At 39.4% G+C, this 16660-nt stretch overlaps 1 protein-coding gene across 2 annotated transcripts in view; it reads right to left on the bottom strand.

Annotated features, from left to right (window-relative positions):
• Positions 1-16660, bottom strand: part of FAM184B (family with sequence similarity 184 member B) — a 181459-nt gene that overhangs the window by 30827 nt on the left and 133972 nt on the right. For both annotated transcript variants that reach the window (XM_045991695.1, XM_045991685.1), the window contains one exon: positions 14501-14604. In XM_045991695.1, coding sequence (XP_045847651.1) covers positions 14501-14604 — 104 coding nt within the window. The remainder of the gene's footprint in view (positions 1-14500; positions 14605-16660) is intronic.

Genomic DNA, 16660 nt, shown 5'->3' with positions numbered 1-16660 from the left:
AAAAAGAGTCCTCTCTGCTCTAATTTCACAACACTTCCTGCAGGTGAAAAAAATAGTGAAATAATAATATTTTACTTGAATACAGGACTTGACACTTTTCAAAGCAGGCTCATGCCTTTGACTGGCTGTTCCAGGGATACACGGCAGGGTAACACACAGGTTTTTATGGATAGAGCATTAATGAGAAGATGCTGGCTTAAAGCTACAGTGGTTTCTTCTGTATTCTAGCACAGATGCTCATGGATCTTTTTGGAGGAGACCTTCCCTTACCTAGAGCTGAACTTTTGAACCAGGTGAGAAATTCAAATATAACTGGTTGAGATGGGGATTTTAAGCATTTATCCTGTGTAGTGATGTAAAAGGATGCCACGCAGTAGGCATCTCTGCAGAGTTTGCTGGAATGTCAGTGGTGTTTTCTTTCTACACTTAATTAAAAAAAAAGATTTATTTATTTATTTGAGAGAGAGAGACAGAGAGAGAGAGAGAGAGATTAAGAGCACGTGCTTTTGGAGGGGAGGGGCAAAGAGAGAAGGAGAGAGAAACTCAATCGGACTCCACACTAAGCACCCAGCTCAGCGCAGGGCTCAATCTCACGACATTGAGATCACATCCCGAGCCAAAACCAAAGTCAGACTGTGCCACCCAGGTGCCCCAGTGTGTGCTTAACTTTTTACAATATCATCAAACGGTTTTCTGAGGTACTACCCCATGTTATGCTCCCACCAGCAATGTATGAGAGTTTCAGTTACTCCACATCATAGTCAACATTTTGTGTCTTCAGTACTTTTAATTTTAGTCATTCTGGGGTGTGTGAAATGGTATCTCACTGTGATTTTAAGTTGCATTTCCCTGCTGACTCTGATGTGAAGTGCATATTCATGTCCTTATGTGCCATTCTTTATTTGCAAGTGTGTTCAAGCATTTTGTCCATTTAAAACTATATTTGTCTTTTCTATTATCGGCTTATAGCAATTCTTTATATACTCTGGATGCAGACTGGATAACTTTTTCCAGCCTGTGATTTTTTTATTCATTTTCTTTTTTTTAAGTTTTTTTTCTAAGATGTTATTTATTTATTTAACAGACAGAGATCACAAGTAGGCAGAGAGGTAGGCAGAGAGAGAGAGAAGCAGGCTCCCTGCTGAGCAGAGAGCCCGATGCGGGGCTCGATCCCAGGACCCTGAGATCATGACCTGAGCCGAAGGCAGAGGCTTAATCCACTGAGCCACCCAGGCGCCCTTATTCATTTTCTTAATAGTATTTTTTAATTAGCAGAAATTTTAATTTTGATGAAGATCAATTTATCAAATTTTTTCTTGGGTGATTAGTGCTTTCATGTCCTAAAAAATTACCGTGTACCTCCAAATTGCAAAGAGGTTCTCCTATGCTTTATTGTTTTACATTATATATTTAGAGTTAGTTATTGTACATGGGGTGAAGTTAGGGTTGAAGTTTATTTTTTTTCATATGTTGATTCAGTTACAACACCATTTGATGAAAAACTTCCTATCTTCATTGAATTGCCTAGGCACTTTTAACAAAAATGAATCCAACATCTTTTGGTGGATCTATTTCTGGACACTCCATTGTTTTTCATTGATCAGTTTGTTTATTTGTATATAGACACCACACAGTCTGCATTATTTTAGCTTCATAATGTCTTCAAATCAGGTAGCCTGAGTCCTCCATCTTGGCTCTTCAAGGTTCTTTTCTTTTCTAGGTCCTTTGCTTTTCCACTTCAATATTGAAAACAGCTTATTTCTTTCTACAAATAAAGCTGCTAGGATTGTATTTGGGATTGAACTGAATCTATAGTTCAATTTAGAGTAATGTCTTAACACCACTGAGTATTTCAATCATATCATTCTGTCTGTAAATAAGACATTTTTTACTCTCCTTTTCTCATTTGTAGTTCTTTTTTCTTGCTTTATAGGACAGGCCAGGACAGTGTTAAATAGTGAGAGCAGAATGTTTGCCTTGTTCCCAATCTTAGGAGGAAAGTGTTCAACATTTCACCAGTAGGTATATTGCTGTAGTTTATCATGATTATCTTTTTCAGGTTGAAGAACTTCCCTGCTATTCATGGACTGCACACTTTTTATCATGAGAGGATGTTAACTTTTATCAAGTGCTTTTCTGCACCTACTGAGATGATGATTTACTTTTTCCCTTTATTTTTTAATGGACAAATTCACATGAATGCTATTCACATGTTAAGCCAACACATTCCTGGGGAAATCCTACTTGATCATGATGTACTATCCTTTTTATATATCCTTTGATTTGATTTCCAAATATTTTGTACAGGATTTTGCATTCATGAAGAATGTCCATTTGTTATTTTCTTTTCTTTTAAATGTCTTCATTAGGTTTTGGTACCAGTTATGCTGATCTCATAAAACAAATTAAGGGGTATCTACACTCTTTTTTCTGAAAGAGCTGATGTAAGACTACTATTATTTCTTCTTTGAAATAGTTGATAAGAGGCCGCTGGATGGCTTAGTAGGTTAAGTATCCAACTCCCAATTTGAGCTCAGGTCATGATCTTGAGGCCCTGGGATGGAGCCCCACATCAGGCTCTGCACTCAGCCGGGAGTCTGCTTGGGATTCTCTCTCTCCCTTTTCTCCCTCCCCCTGCTCATGCTCTCTCTCTCTCAAATAAATAAATCCTTGAAAATAAAATAAAATAATAAAATTGTTGATAAAACTCACTAATGACATCAACTGGGGCTGGAGTTCTCTTTTAGAGAATTTAAAAAATTAATTTAACTTTTTTCTCACCATAGCACATATCCTCCCCAATGTCCATCACCCAGCCATGAGTTACTTATATTTTCCATTTCTTCTAGTGCCATTTTTGCTAAGTTGTATTTTTCAAGGAATTTACTTTTTGGTGAAATCACTGATAAAAATATTGTTCATAGAATTGCCTTTTTCCCTTTAATATCTATAAAATCTATAGGGATGTCCCTCTTTCATTCCTCTTTCTTGTTTTCCCTAATCATTCTTAGTGTGAGTAGATAATTTTCTAGGACTAATTTTTTGTTTTCTCAATTTTTTCTATTAGCCCATTTTCTGTTTCATGGAGTTCAGCTCTTATCTTTCTTTCCAATTTAATTTAATATCTTTATTTTTAATATCTTTATTTTACCTTCTTTATATCTTTATTGAAAATATCTTTATTTTACCTTTACCTAATAAGATCTTTATTTTACCTTTCAATTTTACGTAATATCTTTCCTTCCAGATTTAATTTCCTTATCCTTTTCTAATTTCTTAAGACAAAAACATAGATAATTGATGTTAGAGCTTTCTTTTTAAAGTAGAAGTATTTAAAGCTATGAACTGCCTTCATTAGCTATCTCTCCCAAATTCTGACATGTCTGCTTATCATTGAATTTGAAGTAGTTTCTCATTTCCACTGTGATTTTATTTTTTAGCTAATAGATTATTTAGGAGTATTCTGTATAAGTTCCAGATATTTGAGGATTTTCTCAATAGCTTATTATTCTGGATTTCTTACTTTAAAAAATTTATTTATTTACTTGAGAGAGAGAGCTAGCATGAGCAAGGAGCAGGGGCAGAGGGAGGGGCAGAAGCAAGGCTCCCAGCTGAGCAGGGAACCTGACATGGGGCTCTATAATAGGACACTGAGATCATGACCTGAGCTGAAGGCAGACACTTAGCCAACTGAGCCAACCAGGAATCCCTTACTCTGAATTTCTAACTTAATCCTTTTGTGGTATACAGAGTATATTTCAGAGAATATTCCAATCCTTAAAACTTATCAAGATTTATTTTATGGCCCTACATTGGAGAAAGTACTATGTGCCTTGAAAGATCTGTTCAGCATTGTTCAGACCATTATCTACAAATATCAGCTAGATTAGGTTTGCTGATAGTGTAACTCAAATCTTCTGTATCCTCACTGCAGTTAGGCTAGTTGTCCAAATCCTCAGAGAAAGGTGTCACAATCTCCAACTGTGGCTGTGGATTTCTCCCTTTTATTCTCTCACTGTTGGCTTCATCATTTTTAAAGCTCTGTCATGAGGTCAAATGCATTTAGGATTGTGGTCTTCCAGATGAACTGACTCCTTTACCATCATGACATATCCCCTTTCATCCCTGATAATATTCCTTGTTCTGAAGCCTACTCTGACATGAATTCAGCCACAATAGCTTCCGTCTGCTTACTGTTTGCTTGGCATAGTTCATCCTTTTATCTTCAGAACTATCTGTGCCTGCATCAGTTTACAGGGCTGCCATAACAAAATAGCATAGGATGTGTGCCTTAAAAAACAGAAATGCATTTTCTCACAGTTCCAGAAACTAGATGTCCAAGATCAAGGTGTCAGATTTGCTTTTTTTCTGAGGCTTCTCTTCTTCTGAGGCTTACAAATGGACACCTTCATGTTGTGTCCTTACACTGACATTCCTCTGTCTCTGTTTTCTGGTCTCTTAAGGACATCAATCCTGTTGGATTAAGGCTGCCTTAACAATCCCATTTTAACTTAATTACCTTTCTAAAGGCTCTATCTCTAAGTACATCACATTCTAAGCTCCTCAATGTAAGAGTTTGGGGGAGGGGACACAATTTTGCTCATAATAGTGTCTTTATATTTAAATGTCTCTCTCTGTGAACAACATATAGCAATGTCTTGCCATTTTATCCTGACAATCTTTCTTTTAAATGGTATATTTGGTTCTCGAATACTGTAATTATTACAATAATTGGGCTTAAGTCTATGTCTTGTCATTTGCTTTCTATTTGCCTAATCCTTTTTCTCACTGTTTGCCTTCTCTCCCTCCTTTCTACCTTCTTACCTGGCAAATATTTTTCAGTCTTCCATTTTATTCCTTCATTGAATTTTTTTTAGTTCTTGTTTGTATTAATGTTTAATGTTCCTCTATGGATTGTAATCTGTATCCTTAATTTATGACAATCTATTAGAGTTAATAAGGTAACTCTTGATGTAAAATGTAAGTCTGTTACCATGATATAATTCCATCAATCCTATCCCTGTCCTAGCAGCCCAAATGTCTATCTATAGGTTAATGGGTAAAGAAAATGTGGTGTATGTATATATGATATGAAAGTGTGTGTATGTGTGTATGTATATATATATATATATATATATACACACACACACACACACACACACCTATATATATATATATATATATATATACACACACCTATATATATATAATTACTCAGCCATAAAAAAGAATGAGATCTTGCCATTTGTAACAACATGGAAAGATCTGAGGACATCTATGCTAAGTAAAATAAGACAGAGAAAGAGAAATACCATATGATTTCATTTATATGTGGAATCCAAAAAACAAAGCAAACAGATTTTTTAAAAAGCAGAAACGGACCCATAAATATAGAGAACACACTGATGGTGCCAGAGGGTCGGGGGTTGGGAGATGGGCAAAACAGTTAAAAGGGAGTGGGAAGTACAGGGTTCCATTTATGGAATGTACAGGTTGAAAGGTATGGTGCAGGGAATATAATAAGGAGGAGGGGGGGGGGAGGGGGATAGAAAAAAAACCTAACCCTGTCCTTTGTGCTAATAGTCATATATTGTCAATAACATACATTATGAATCCCATAACAAAATGTTGTTAATATCATTATAATTATTCTTCTTCTTAAGTAGTTGGATGTGTTTTGTTTTAAAGTAATTAAAAGAAGGTAAAATAATACTCTTCTATATTGACCTATATGTTTACCATTTCTGATGCTCTTCATTTTCTCCTTTAGATCCAAGTTTAAATCAGGTATAACCTCTTTTTAGCTTAAATAAATTTCACTAGCACTTAATATAGTGCAGGTTGGTTGGTGAAAAATTCTCTTAGCTTTTATGTACCTGGAAATGTTTTTATTTCACTCTTGTTTTTGAAGGATATTTTCACTTGATTTAGAATTTAGAGTGGACAGGTTTTTTTTTTTTAATTTTTAATTTTTTTTCAGTGTTCCAAGATTCATTGTTTATGCACCACACCCAGTGCTCCATGCAATACATGCCCTCCATAATACCCACCACCAGGCTCACCTAACCCCCCTCCCCTCCAAAACCCTCAGTTTGTTTCTCAGAGTCCACAGTCTTTCATGGTTCGTCTCCCCCTCCAATTTCCCCTAACCTCTCCTCTCCAACTTCCAATGTTCTCTGTGTTATTACTTATGCTCCACAAGTAAGTGAAACCATATGATAATTGACTCTCTCTGCTTGACTTATTTCACTCAGCATAATCTCCTTCAGTCCCATCCATGTTGATACAAAAGTTGGGTATTCATCCTTTCTGATGAAGGCATAATACTCCATTGTATACATGGACCATATCTTCTTTATCCATTCATCCATTGAAGGGCATCTTGGCTCTTTCCACAGTTCGGCAACTGTGGCCATTGCTGCTATGAACATCAGGATACAGATGGCCCTTCTTTTCACTACATCTGTATCTTTGGGGTAAATACCCAGCAGTGCAATTGCAGGGTCATAGGGAATCTCTATTTTTAATTTCTTAAGGAATCTCCGCACTGTTTTCCAAAATGGCTGCACCAAATTGCATTCCCACCAAAAGTATAAGAGGGTCCCCTTTCTCCACATCCTCTCCAACACACATTGTTTACTGTCTTGTTAATTTTGGTCATTCTAACTGGTGCAAGGTGGTATCTAAATGTAGTTTTGATTTGAATCTCCCTGACGGCTAGTGATGATGAACATATTTTCACGTGTCTGTTAGCCATTTTATGTCTTCATTGGAGAAGTGTCTGTTCATCTCTTCTGCCCATTTTTTGGCATGATTATCTGTTTTTTGAGTGTTGAGTTTGAGGAGTTCTTTATAGATCTTGGATATCAGCCCCTTTGTTTTTGTTTTTTTTGTTTTGCCTTTTAGGATTTTTTTTTTTTTTTTTTGCATTTTGCATTTTTTTTTCTTTTTTTTTTTCTTTTTATTTGTTTATTTACAGCATAACAGTGTTCATTGTTTTGGCATCACACCCAGTGCTCCATGCAGTACGTGCCCTCCTCATTACCCACCACCTGGTCCCTCAACCTCCCAACCCCCCCACTCCCCCGCCGCCCCTTCATAACCCTCTAGTTGTTTTTCAGAGTCCATAGTCTCTCATGGTTCATCTCCCCTTCCAGTTTCCCTCAACTCCCTCTCCTCTCCATCTCCCCATGTCCTCCATGTTATTTGTTATGCTCCACAAATAAGTGAGACCATATGATACTTGACTCTCTCTGCTTGACTTATTTCGCTCAGCATAATTTCTTCCAGTCCCGTCCATGTTGCTACAAAAGTTGGGTATTCGTCCTTTCTGATGGAGGCATAATACTCCATTGTGTATATGGACCACATCTTCCTTATCCATTCATCCGTTGAAGGGCATCTTGGTTCTTTCCACAGTTTGGCGACCGTAGCCATTGCTGCAATAAACATTGGGGTACAGATGGCCCTTCTTTTCACTACATCTGTATCTTTGGGGTAAATACCCAGCAGTGCAATTGCAGGGTCATAGGGAAGCTCTATTTTTAATTTCTTCAGGAATCTCCACACTGTTCTCCAAAGTGGCTGCACTAACTTGCATTCCCACCAACAATGTAAGAGGGTTCCTCTTTCTCCACATCCTCTCCAACACACGTTGTTTCCTGTCTTGCTAATTTTGGCCATTCTAACTGGTGTCAGGTGGTATCTCAATGTGGTTTTAATTTGAATCTCCCTGATGGCTAGTGATGATGAACATTTTTTCATGTGTCTGATAGCCATTTGTATGTCTTCGTTGGAGAAGTGTCTGTTCATATCTTCTGCCCATTTTTTGATATGATTATCTGTTTTGTGTGTGTTGAGTTTGAGAAGTTCTTTATAGATCCTGGATATCAACCTTTTGTCTGTACTGTCATTTGCAAATATCTTCTCCCATTCCGTGGGTTGCCTCTTTGTTTTGTTGACTGTTTCCTTTGCTGTGCAGAAGCTTTTGATCTTGAGGAAGTCCCAAAAGTTCATTTTTGCTTTTGTTTCCTTGGCCTTTGGAGACATATCTTGAAAAAAGTTGCTGTGGCTGATATCGAAGAGGTTACTGCCTACGTTCTCCTCTAGGATTCTGATAGATTCCTGTCTCACGTTGAGGTCTTTTATCCATTTCGAGTTTATCTTTGTGTACGGTGTAAGAGAATGGTCGAGTTTCATTCTTCTACATATCGCTGTCCAGTTTTCCCAGCACCATTTATTGAAGAGACTGTCTTTTTTCCATTGAATATTTTTTCCTGTTTTGTCGAAGATTATTTGACCATAGAGTTGAGGGTCCATATCTGGGCTCTCCACTCTGTTCCACTGGTCTATGTGTCTGTTTTTATGCCAGTACCACGCTGTCTTGGTGATCACAGCTTTGTAGTAAAGCTTGAAATCGGGTAACGTGATGCCGCCAGTTTTGTTTTTGTTTTTCAACATTTCCTTAGCAATTCGGGGTCTCTTCTGGCTCCATACAAATTTTAGGATTATTTGCTCCAGCTCTTTGAAAAATATCGGTGGAATTTTGATCGGAATGGCATTAAAAGTATAGATTGCTCTAGGCAGTATAGACATTTTAACAATGTTTATTCTTCCAATCCAAGAGCATGGAACAGTCTTCCATCTTTTTGTGTCTTCTTCAATTTCTTTCATGAGTGTTCTGTAGTTCCTCGAGTGTAGGTCCTTTACTTCTTTGGTTAGGTTTATGCCCAGGTATCTTATGGTTCTTGGTGCTATAGTAAATGGAATCGATTCTCTAATTTCCCTTTCTGTATTTTCATTGTTGGTGTATAAGAAAGATTTCTGTACATTGACTTTGTATCCTGCCACGTTACTGAATTGCTGTATGAGTTCTAGTAGTTTGGGGGTGGAGTCTTTGGGGTTTTCCATATAAAGAATCATGTCATCTGCGAAGAGAGAGAGTTTGACTTCTTCCTTGCCAATTTGGATACCTTTTATTTCTCTTTGTTGTCTGATTGCCGTTGCTAGAACTTCTAATACTATGTTGAACAAGAGTGGTGAGAGTGGGCATCCTTGTCGTGTTCCTGATCTCAACGGGAAGGCTGCAAGCTTTTTCCCATTGAGGATGATATTTGCTGTGGGTCTTTCATAGATAGATTTTATGAAGTTCAGGAATGTTCCCTCTATCCCTATACTTTGAAGCGTTTTCATCAGGAACGGATGCTGGATTTTGTCAAATGCTTTTTCTGCATCAATTGAGAGGACCATGTGGTTCTTCTCTCTTCTCTTATTGATGTGTTCTATCACACTGATTGATTTGCGAATGTTGAACCAACCTTGCAACCCAGGGATGAATCCCACCTGGTCATGGTGGATAATCTTTTTAATGTGCTGCTGGATCCTGTTTGCTAGGATCTTGTTGAGAATCTTTGCATCCATATTCATCAGTGATATTGGTCTGAAATTCTCTTTTTTGGTAGGGTCTTTGCCTGGTTTGGGGATCAGGGTAATGCTGGCTTCATAAAAAGAGTCTGGAAGTTTTCCTTCTGCTTCAATTTTTTGGAACAGCTTCAGGAGAATTGGTGTTATTTCTTCTTTGAAAGTTTGGTAGAATTCCCCAGGGAATCCGTCAGGTCCTGGGCTCTTGTTTTTTGGGAGGTTTTTGATCACTGCTTCAATCTCATTGCTAGATATCGGTCTATTCAGGTTGTCAATTTCTTCCTGGTTCAATTTTGGGAGTTTGTAGCTTTCCAGGAATATAGAAACAATCTATAGACAGAAAGACTTCAAAGGCAACACGATGTCAATAAAAACCTATCTCTCAATAATCACTCTCAATGTGAATGGCCTAAATGCGCCCATAAAACGACACAGGGTTGCAGATTGGATAAAACGACAGGACCCATCCATATGTTGTCTACAAGAGACCCATTTTGAACCTAAGGATACACCCAGACTGAAAGTGAAGGGATGGAGAAGCATCTTTCATGCCAATGGGCCTCAAAAGAAGGCCGGAGTAGCGATTCTCATATCAGATAAATTAGATTTTAAACTAAAGACTGTAGTCAGAGATACAGAAGGACACTACATAATTCTTAAAGGGACTATCCGACAAGACGATGTAACAATTGTGAATATCTATGCCCCCAATATGGGAGCACCCAATTACATAAGAAAACTATTAATCAAGATAAAGAGTCATATTGATATGAATACAATAATAGTAGGAGATCTTAATACGCCTCTCTCAGAAATAGACAGATAATCGAGGCAGAAAATTAATAAAGAAATAAGAGCATTGAATGAAACATTGGACCAGATGGACCTCATCGACGTATATAGAACATTCCACCCTAAAACAACAGAATACTCATTCTTCTCAAGTGCACATGGAACCTTCTCCAGAATAGACCACATACTGGGTCACAAAGCAGGACTCAACCGATACCAAAAGACTGACATTATTCCCTGCATATTCGCCTTTTAGGATTTTAATGATAATGTTCAGGTGTTTTTTGGAAAGCAGAAAGAGTATGAGGCTGGAAGGCCAAGAAGGAGTTAATTGTCACTAGTACTCATGAGAATTCAAGTGTTCCCTGTATTTGTAATTTGTCTTTTAAGACTTTGGGGGTTATCTTTTGTTTTCAGCAACTTTTCTTGGATGTATCTAGGGATTTCTAGGATGTATCTATGACGTTGCCTTTGGATTTATATTGTTGGGAGTTCACTGAGCTTCCTGACTGTGTAAGTTGATGTTCCTCATCAAGTTGGGAGACTATTCAGCCATTATTTCTTCAAATATTTTTTCCTGCTCCATTTTCTTTCTCTTCTTCCTCCTGGGCTCCAACTATATGCATGTTAGACCATTTGATTTTGTCCCACAGGTCACTGAGGATCTCTCCATTAAAATTTTTTCCCCCTTTATTCTCTGGATAAGATAGTTTCTGTTAATCTATATTCAAGTGATTAATTTTTCTTTCAGGGTCTCCAGTTGGCTATTACACACACCAGTGAGATTTTCACTTTGAATACTGTACTTTACAATTTCAGAATTTCCCTTTTCATGTCTCTGTTGAATTCCCTATATGTTCACTGATTATAACAGACTCTCCTTCATGTCCCTGAACATACCTCTTACAATTGTTCTAAAGTCCTTCTCTGCTAATTCCAACATCAAGGTCATTTTAGAATTTGTTTCTATTGGCTGATATTCTTTCTTGATTACAGGTCACATTTTTCTGCTTCTTTGCATTCTCATAATGTTTTTATTGTATGATGAATATTATGGATAATATAATTAATATAATATAATAAATATAATACTGAAGTCTAGATTGTGTCTTCCCTTCAAAAGTGCTGATTTTTGTTCTGCCAGGCAGCTGAATTACTGAAGGCCTTTTCTGATCCTTTTAGGTTTGAGCTTGTCTTTTGTTAGAGCTAGAGAATTTCAATATTGTCTTCTGTTCTAGGGTATGGATGTGTTTCTTACCCATAAAGTATGACCTCCATGATGTCTTCACTGAAAGCCTGTATTGCCTTGGAAGATTTTTCTATCCCAGGTAAGCTGGGACTGCACCATCTCCCAGCACGTCCTGTCCTCTGGGATTTTCCATTTATTTAACACCACAACAGCCACACACATCAAGCCCCATGGAACACCATCTTGTGTGTTCTCTCAAGCCCTTGTCCAAGGACTTACAGCAAATCCTCATAGTTTTCTGTCCTTCCTCCCCTGACATAGAACTACCTGTTCAGATACCCTTCCTTACAGATTCCAGCCACTTTACCAGCCCTGAGCTCTGATGTCTGCCTTCCCAGCTCAGCTTGACTCCACCTCTTTTGCTGCAGCTGGCAACTCCCCCCAGGAAGAAAAACAGGGGCAATGGTGGGTGATCATGGGACTTGACCCATGCTTCCCTTCTCAAGAACACAGTCTTCTGCATATTGTGCATTCATATGTTTTGCCCAGTTTTATAGCTATTTACAGAAAGAGGAACTCAAGCCAGACTGGAAGACCATGGATGGAGGTGTAAGTTTCATTTCTTATTACTGACTATTAAAGGATCAAGTGATCTGGAAAGGTGGAACACCTGTGTCTCTTCATTTTGCACAGAACAGCTGCCCTTAATTGAGATGTAGCTGAAACTGTGATTCTGGCATCAGAGAAACTCATCCAATCCTACCATGTACTAGCAGTGTAACCTTGGGTAATTTACTTGACCTCCCTGTTTCTCTGTTTTCTCCATCTTTGAAGTGAGGTACTTCAATAATAATATCTATGTATTGAAGATTAAATGGGTTAAGCATTTTAACGTGCTTATCACACTTCAACATTCAATAAATATTTGCTATTATTTTCATCACCACCATTACTCCCTGGAACACCACTAATGATATTTCACTCTCTGACCCCATTCTAGTGCCTCAGATTTCCTCACCTCCTCCTAAAGAGCCAATTTCATCCTGCCACCCATCACTAAGTGAGCTGGCTCTCCTAATGTCCCCCATCCCTCCTCATTAAAGCTGATCCTAACCTGCTCTTCTGAATTTGACCTTAAGCCCATGGAAAAGCCATGTCCCTTTTCAGAGCCACCATGCCAAAAAATCCAGTGTCCTGACCAGCATTCTCCACGAAGCTAACTACTAAATATGCAACCTTACCTCCAAGGAGTCACTGCATTTGTTCTGTTCTGCAACTTCTGATGTTAGAGCTCAGGGTGCCTAGTCCTTCCTTTCTAGTCCTTCCCTGTCACTGCTTAGCTCTTCACACCAAAAATCTTGTGGGAGTGACCACCAGAGCCCCTCCTTTTTTGCTTCTATAGTTGAGGACAACCCCTTACTGAAACAACTACCACAGGAGAAAAAGATAAGGCTGTTGTGATCACCACCTACTGTTGGTATGCTCAGCATCCTCTCCCTGGGAAAGCTTTTCCTCTTTCCATGTGATTCTTTTTAGTCCACAGAGTTTAAGAGCAGCTCACTCTGCCCTCACCCTCAGATGGGACCAGGGGAGGATGTGTCACAAATGCTGGCCAGTCAGAGCACTCCATCTTTGTGGCCAGAGTGATTGGCTCAGGAATTGACATGTGACCCAGGCTGGGCATCTTAGAGACCTCTTTGAAATTTCTGTCATAATTTTAGGAAAAAGACTCTTTCTTTCTGGAATTGTGAGTTATAAGCAGGACAAGGTTTGTGGTTACCAGTAGTAAAGATGTAATCTGGAAACCTGAGTCCAAAGTCTGTCCTCCTTCACAGCTGTTCTTATATGCCTCATAGATTGAGGCAAAATCTGGAGGATTCAGTGGAAGTATTAGTAGCTGAGTCTTCATATGCTATGGTCTGCTTTAGGGGTTTACACCCTGCTTCCCCAAGGCTATGATCTGCATAGTTATGACTCCTCCCCCAATTGATATGTAGAAACTTATTGTTCAGTGCAATGGTATTAGGAGATGGAACTTTAGGGAGGTAATTAGGTCATGAGGGTGGAGTCCTCGTGGTGAGATTAGTGCCCTTATAACAAGAGACATGAAAGAGACCTCTCCCTTACAAACCTTTCTCTTTCCCACCCCTCCAATCCCCCTCTCCATGTGTGGACACAGAAAGAAGATGGCCATCTGGAAGCCAGGAACAGAGTTCTCACCAGGAGACTGAGTGGACCAGCATCTTGTCCTTGGACTTCCCAGCCTCTAGAACTAGGAGAAATAAATTTTTGTTGTTTAGGCCATACAATCTGTGGGATTTTGTTACAGCAGCCAGAGCTGACCATAGGACATATGGACTGCATAGTCTTCTCTGTCCAGTGATAATTTGCTCATGTGCCTTGCTTTGGCCAGTGGAATATGACTAGAAATGAGAGGATGCAGTTCTCAGCACAGGCTTTAGGAGGCACTACATATTTTCATCAGCTCTTTTGAGATTCTTATCTTTACCATGACAATAACATGCTCCAGATAGAGAATAATATTTCAGTCTCAGCCTCAGAATGAGCAAGCATGTGGACAAGACTTGAACTTTACCCACAGTTTGGGGCAGGCAATGATGCCTGACCTTCAGGCAGGAGCCAAGATACAGGTAGCTGACATAGGAGTTAAAAATCACTGGTATTTTGGGAATGTTTGTTACAGCAGCAAAAGCTGACTAATATAGATGATAGGGATGGGGTATCTCCCATCAGCAACAAAGTTCCCTCATGTCTCCTAGTTAAAGGATAAGGAGCAGAGATTTGGGGCCAGCTGAGTTTTGGGCAGGTTTACTAACCTCTTTGAGTTTCTGGTTCTTAATCTATAAAATGGCCTCTCTAGGTTGGTGTAACAATGGAATAAGATAAGTTGTGTTAAGCCCATAGCTGTACTGAGAACATACAAAACACATATGTTCCCTTCCTAAGTGTGATGCAAGGGGCAGTGATAAACACTTGAGGAATGAATGAATGAATGAATGAATGAATGAATGAATGAATCCTCTCAGAGCTGAGTCCTCATTCACTGGAGCACTTGCAAACTTGCATGTCCTACTGTACCTTTCTTCTTCGTCACTGCTGGTTCCTTCTTCAGCTGCTAACTTATCGTGATACTCTTCTCCTTTGGGCAGGCTCTGAGGTTTATTCAGCTTCAAACATGGATCCTAAGGTAAAAACAGTTGCAAGATGAGATTGACTATACCTCCCTAATTCAGCCCAGGCTTATCAAACCAGAAAGCAGAGGAGAAAGAGCCCCTGGTGGTCCATAATTGGTGCACAGTCCACAGGCCTGGCATGATGAGACCTGGGACAATTCAGTGCCTATTACAGTGCCTGGCTTAAGAGCAGCAGTAGCCCTTATACCCCTGTATCCTATCTTTCATTGACGAGCACTTCACACATCTAATGAAAGTCAAGCACAGAGATGGTAGGTAACCTGTCCAGGGTCCCACCATCAGTGAGAGGTGGAAATGGGACATGCAGTCAGCGGGTCTGACCCTGGGATTGCTATGCAGATAAGAAAACACTGCCAGCAACAACTACTGATCCGCGTGAACAACCACTATTATTACAATGCCCATTCTAAGGTGGCAGCCTGTGACATCTCATGACATAGAATCAGAGAACATGGAACTTGCTGAATGACCATACATGTTGAGAAATGGGGCGTGGTGGGAGGAGAATATGGAAACCATGAATGAACACTCAGGCCTAGGAATTTTCTATGAATTAAAATTGTTCATGTTATCATTTTCCCCTTTCCACAGAAATAAAAGGTGAAAAGGATGTTCTTTTTTTTTATTTGTTTACTTATTACAGTAACCATTGTCTATGGAACACACTAGGAAGACAGGCTAGGAACTGATGTCTTCATTGACAAATCTCATTAAATAGTGTTAAATTGCAGCCTGGAGTTTCCAGTAATTAGTTGCATGGCCTTGAGCTAGTCTCTTCCCTTTTATGGCCCAGAACTTCATCAACTGTAAAGCAAAGGGGTTGGTTACATCTGTGGTTTTCAACTTGTGTTCCACAGACCTTGGGACATGTCCCTGGGGTCCACAGAGTTCAGAAGGGGCAGAGCTGAGGCTGGAGGATGAGGCATGGGGCTCCAATTCCCTCTCAACCTGGCATGAAATTGCTTTGATTGCCCTTCCAGGTATAATAATGTTTATTAAAGGTCACCAATGTCAAGGTTAATGATGACCTCTGTGTTGCCAAATCCAGCGGTCACTCCCCAGGCTTCAGCTAACTAAGCTTCCCTGCAGGACTGGAAATATCTGGCCACTCCCTCCAGCAAGAAGTTCTCTCTCCTGGGTTTCCTCCTCCCTCACCAGCTGCTCTTTTTTAGTGTCTTCTGCTCAAGTCCCCTGCTCTTCTGCCCCTCACCTTAGTCCTTGAACTTCTCTCTCTCACTCCCCATCTCTCTCTTACCAGCATCTCATCTAGTTCCATGAATACCAATGACAAACAAATTTAATCTATTTCCAAGATTTACCCTAAAGTTTGGACTTGAATATCCAACTGTCCTCCAGATTTCACTTACATGCTTAATAAGCTTCTCAAACCTCAACATGTCCAGATATGAACTCCTGGCTTCACCCTCCTCAAACAGCAAGCATGCACCTGTCCCAGGGCCTTTGAACTAGTTGTTCCACTGCCTGAAATGCTCTTCACTATAATATTTGCATGGCCTGCTCCCTCATTTCACTAACCTCAACCAAGAGACCTTCCCTGACTTAAATCCCAAGCTCTGGTACCAGACACCTATATTTAATTCCCAGTTCTTCATCTTAAGGATGTAACTTTGGGAACATTAGGTTGTCATGGATTAAATAAACCAATAAATATAAAGTCTCTGAAATGTATTAGCTACACAGTGAATACTCAAATTAATATTGCCCAGGATTATTGTTCTCTGATCACGTCCCCAAAATACCACCCCATCTCACTTTCTTTCTCCCATCTTGATTTATGTCTTCCTCAAAATACGTATCATGGCCTAATGTCAATTACATGTCTACTCTTTCACTCTGTTTCCCTCACGGGAAGGTAAGCTGGATGGGGGCAGGGATTCGGCTCTGTTCCCCGCTGTTTCCCTGGTTCCTAGACGCAGTGTGTGGCACATGAAGAGAACTCAGTAAACAACACATGAATAAATCCAAAAAAATCTCTCAGAGAGCAGGGGGCCCTTATTTCCCACACTTGCCTCACACTCCCACT

Source organism: Meles meles, chromosome 2 (assembly GCF_922984935.1).
Source record: "Meles meles chromosome 2, mMelMel3.1 paternal haplotype, whole genome shotgun sequence".
NCBI classification, from domain to species: Eukaryota; Metazoa; Chordata; class Mammalia; order Carnivora; family Mustelidae; genus Meles; species Meles meles.
The sequence above is the reverse complement of the archived record's forward strand: the minus strand, read 5'-3'. Positions and strand labels throughout refer to the sequence as shown.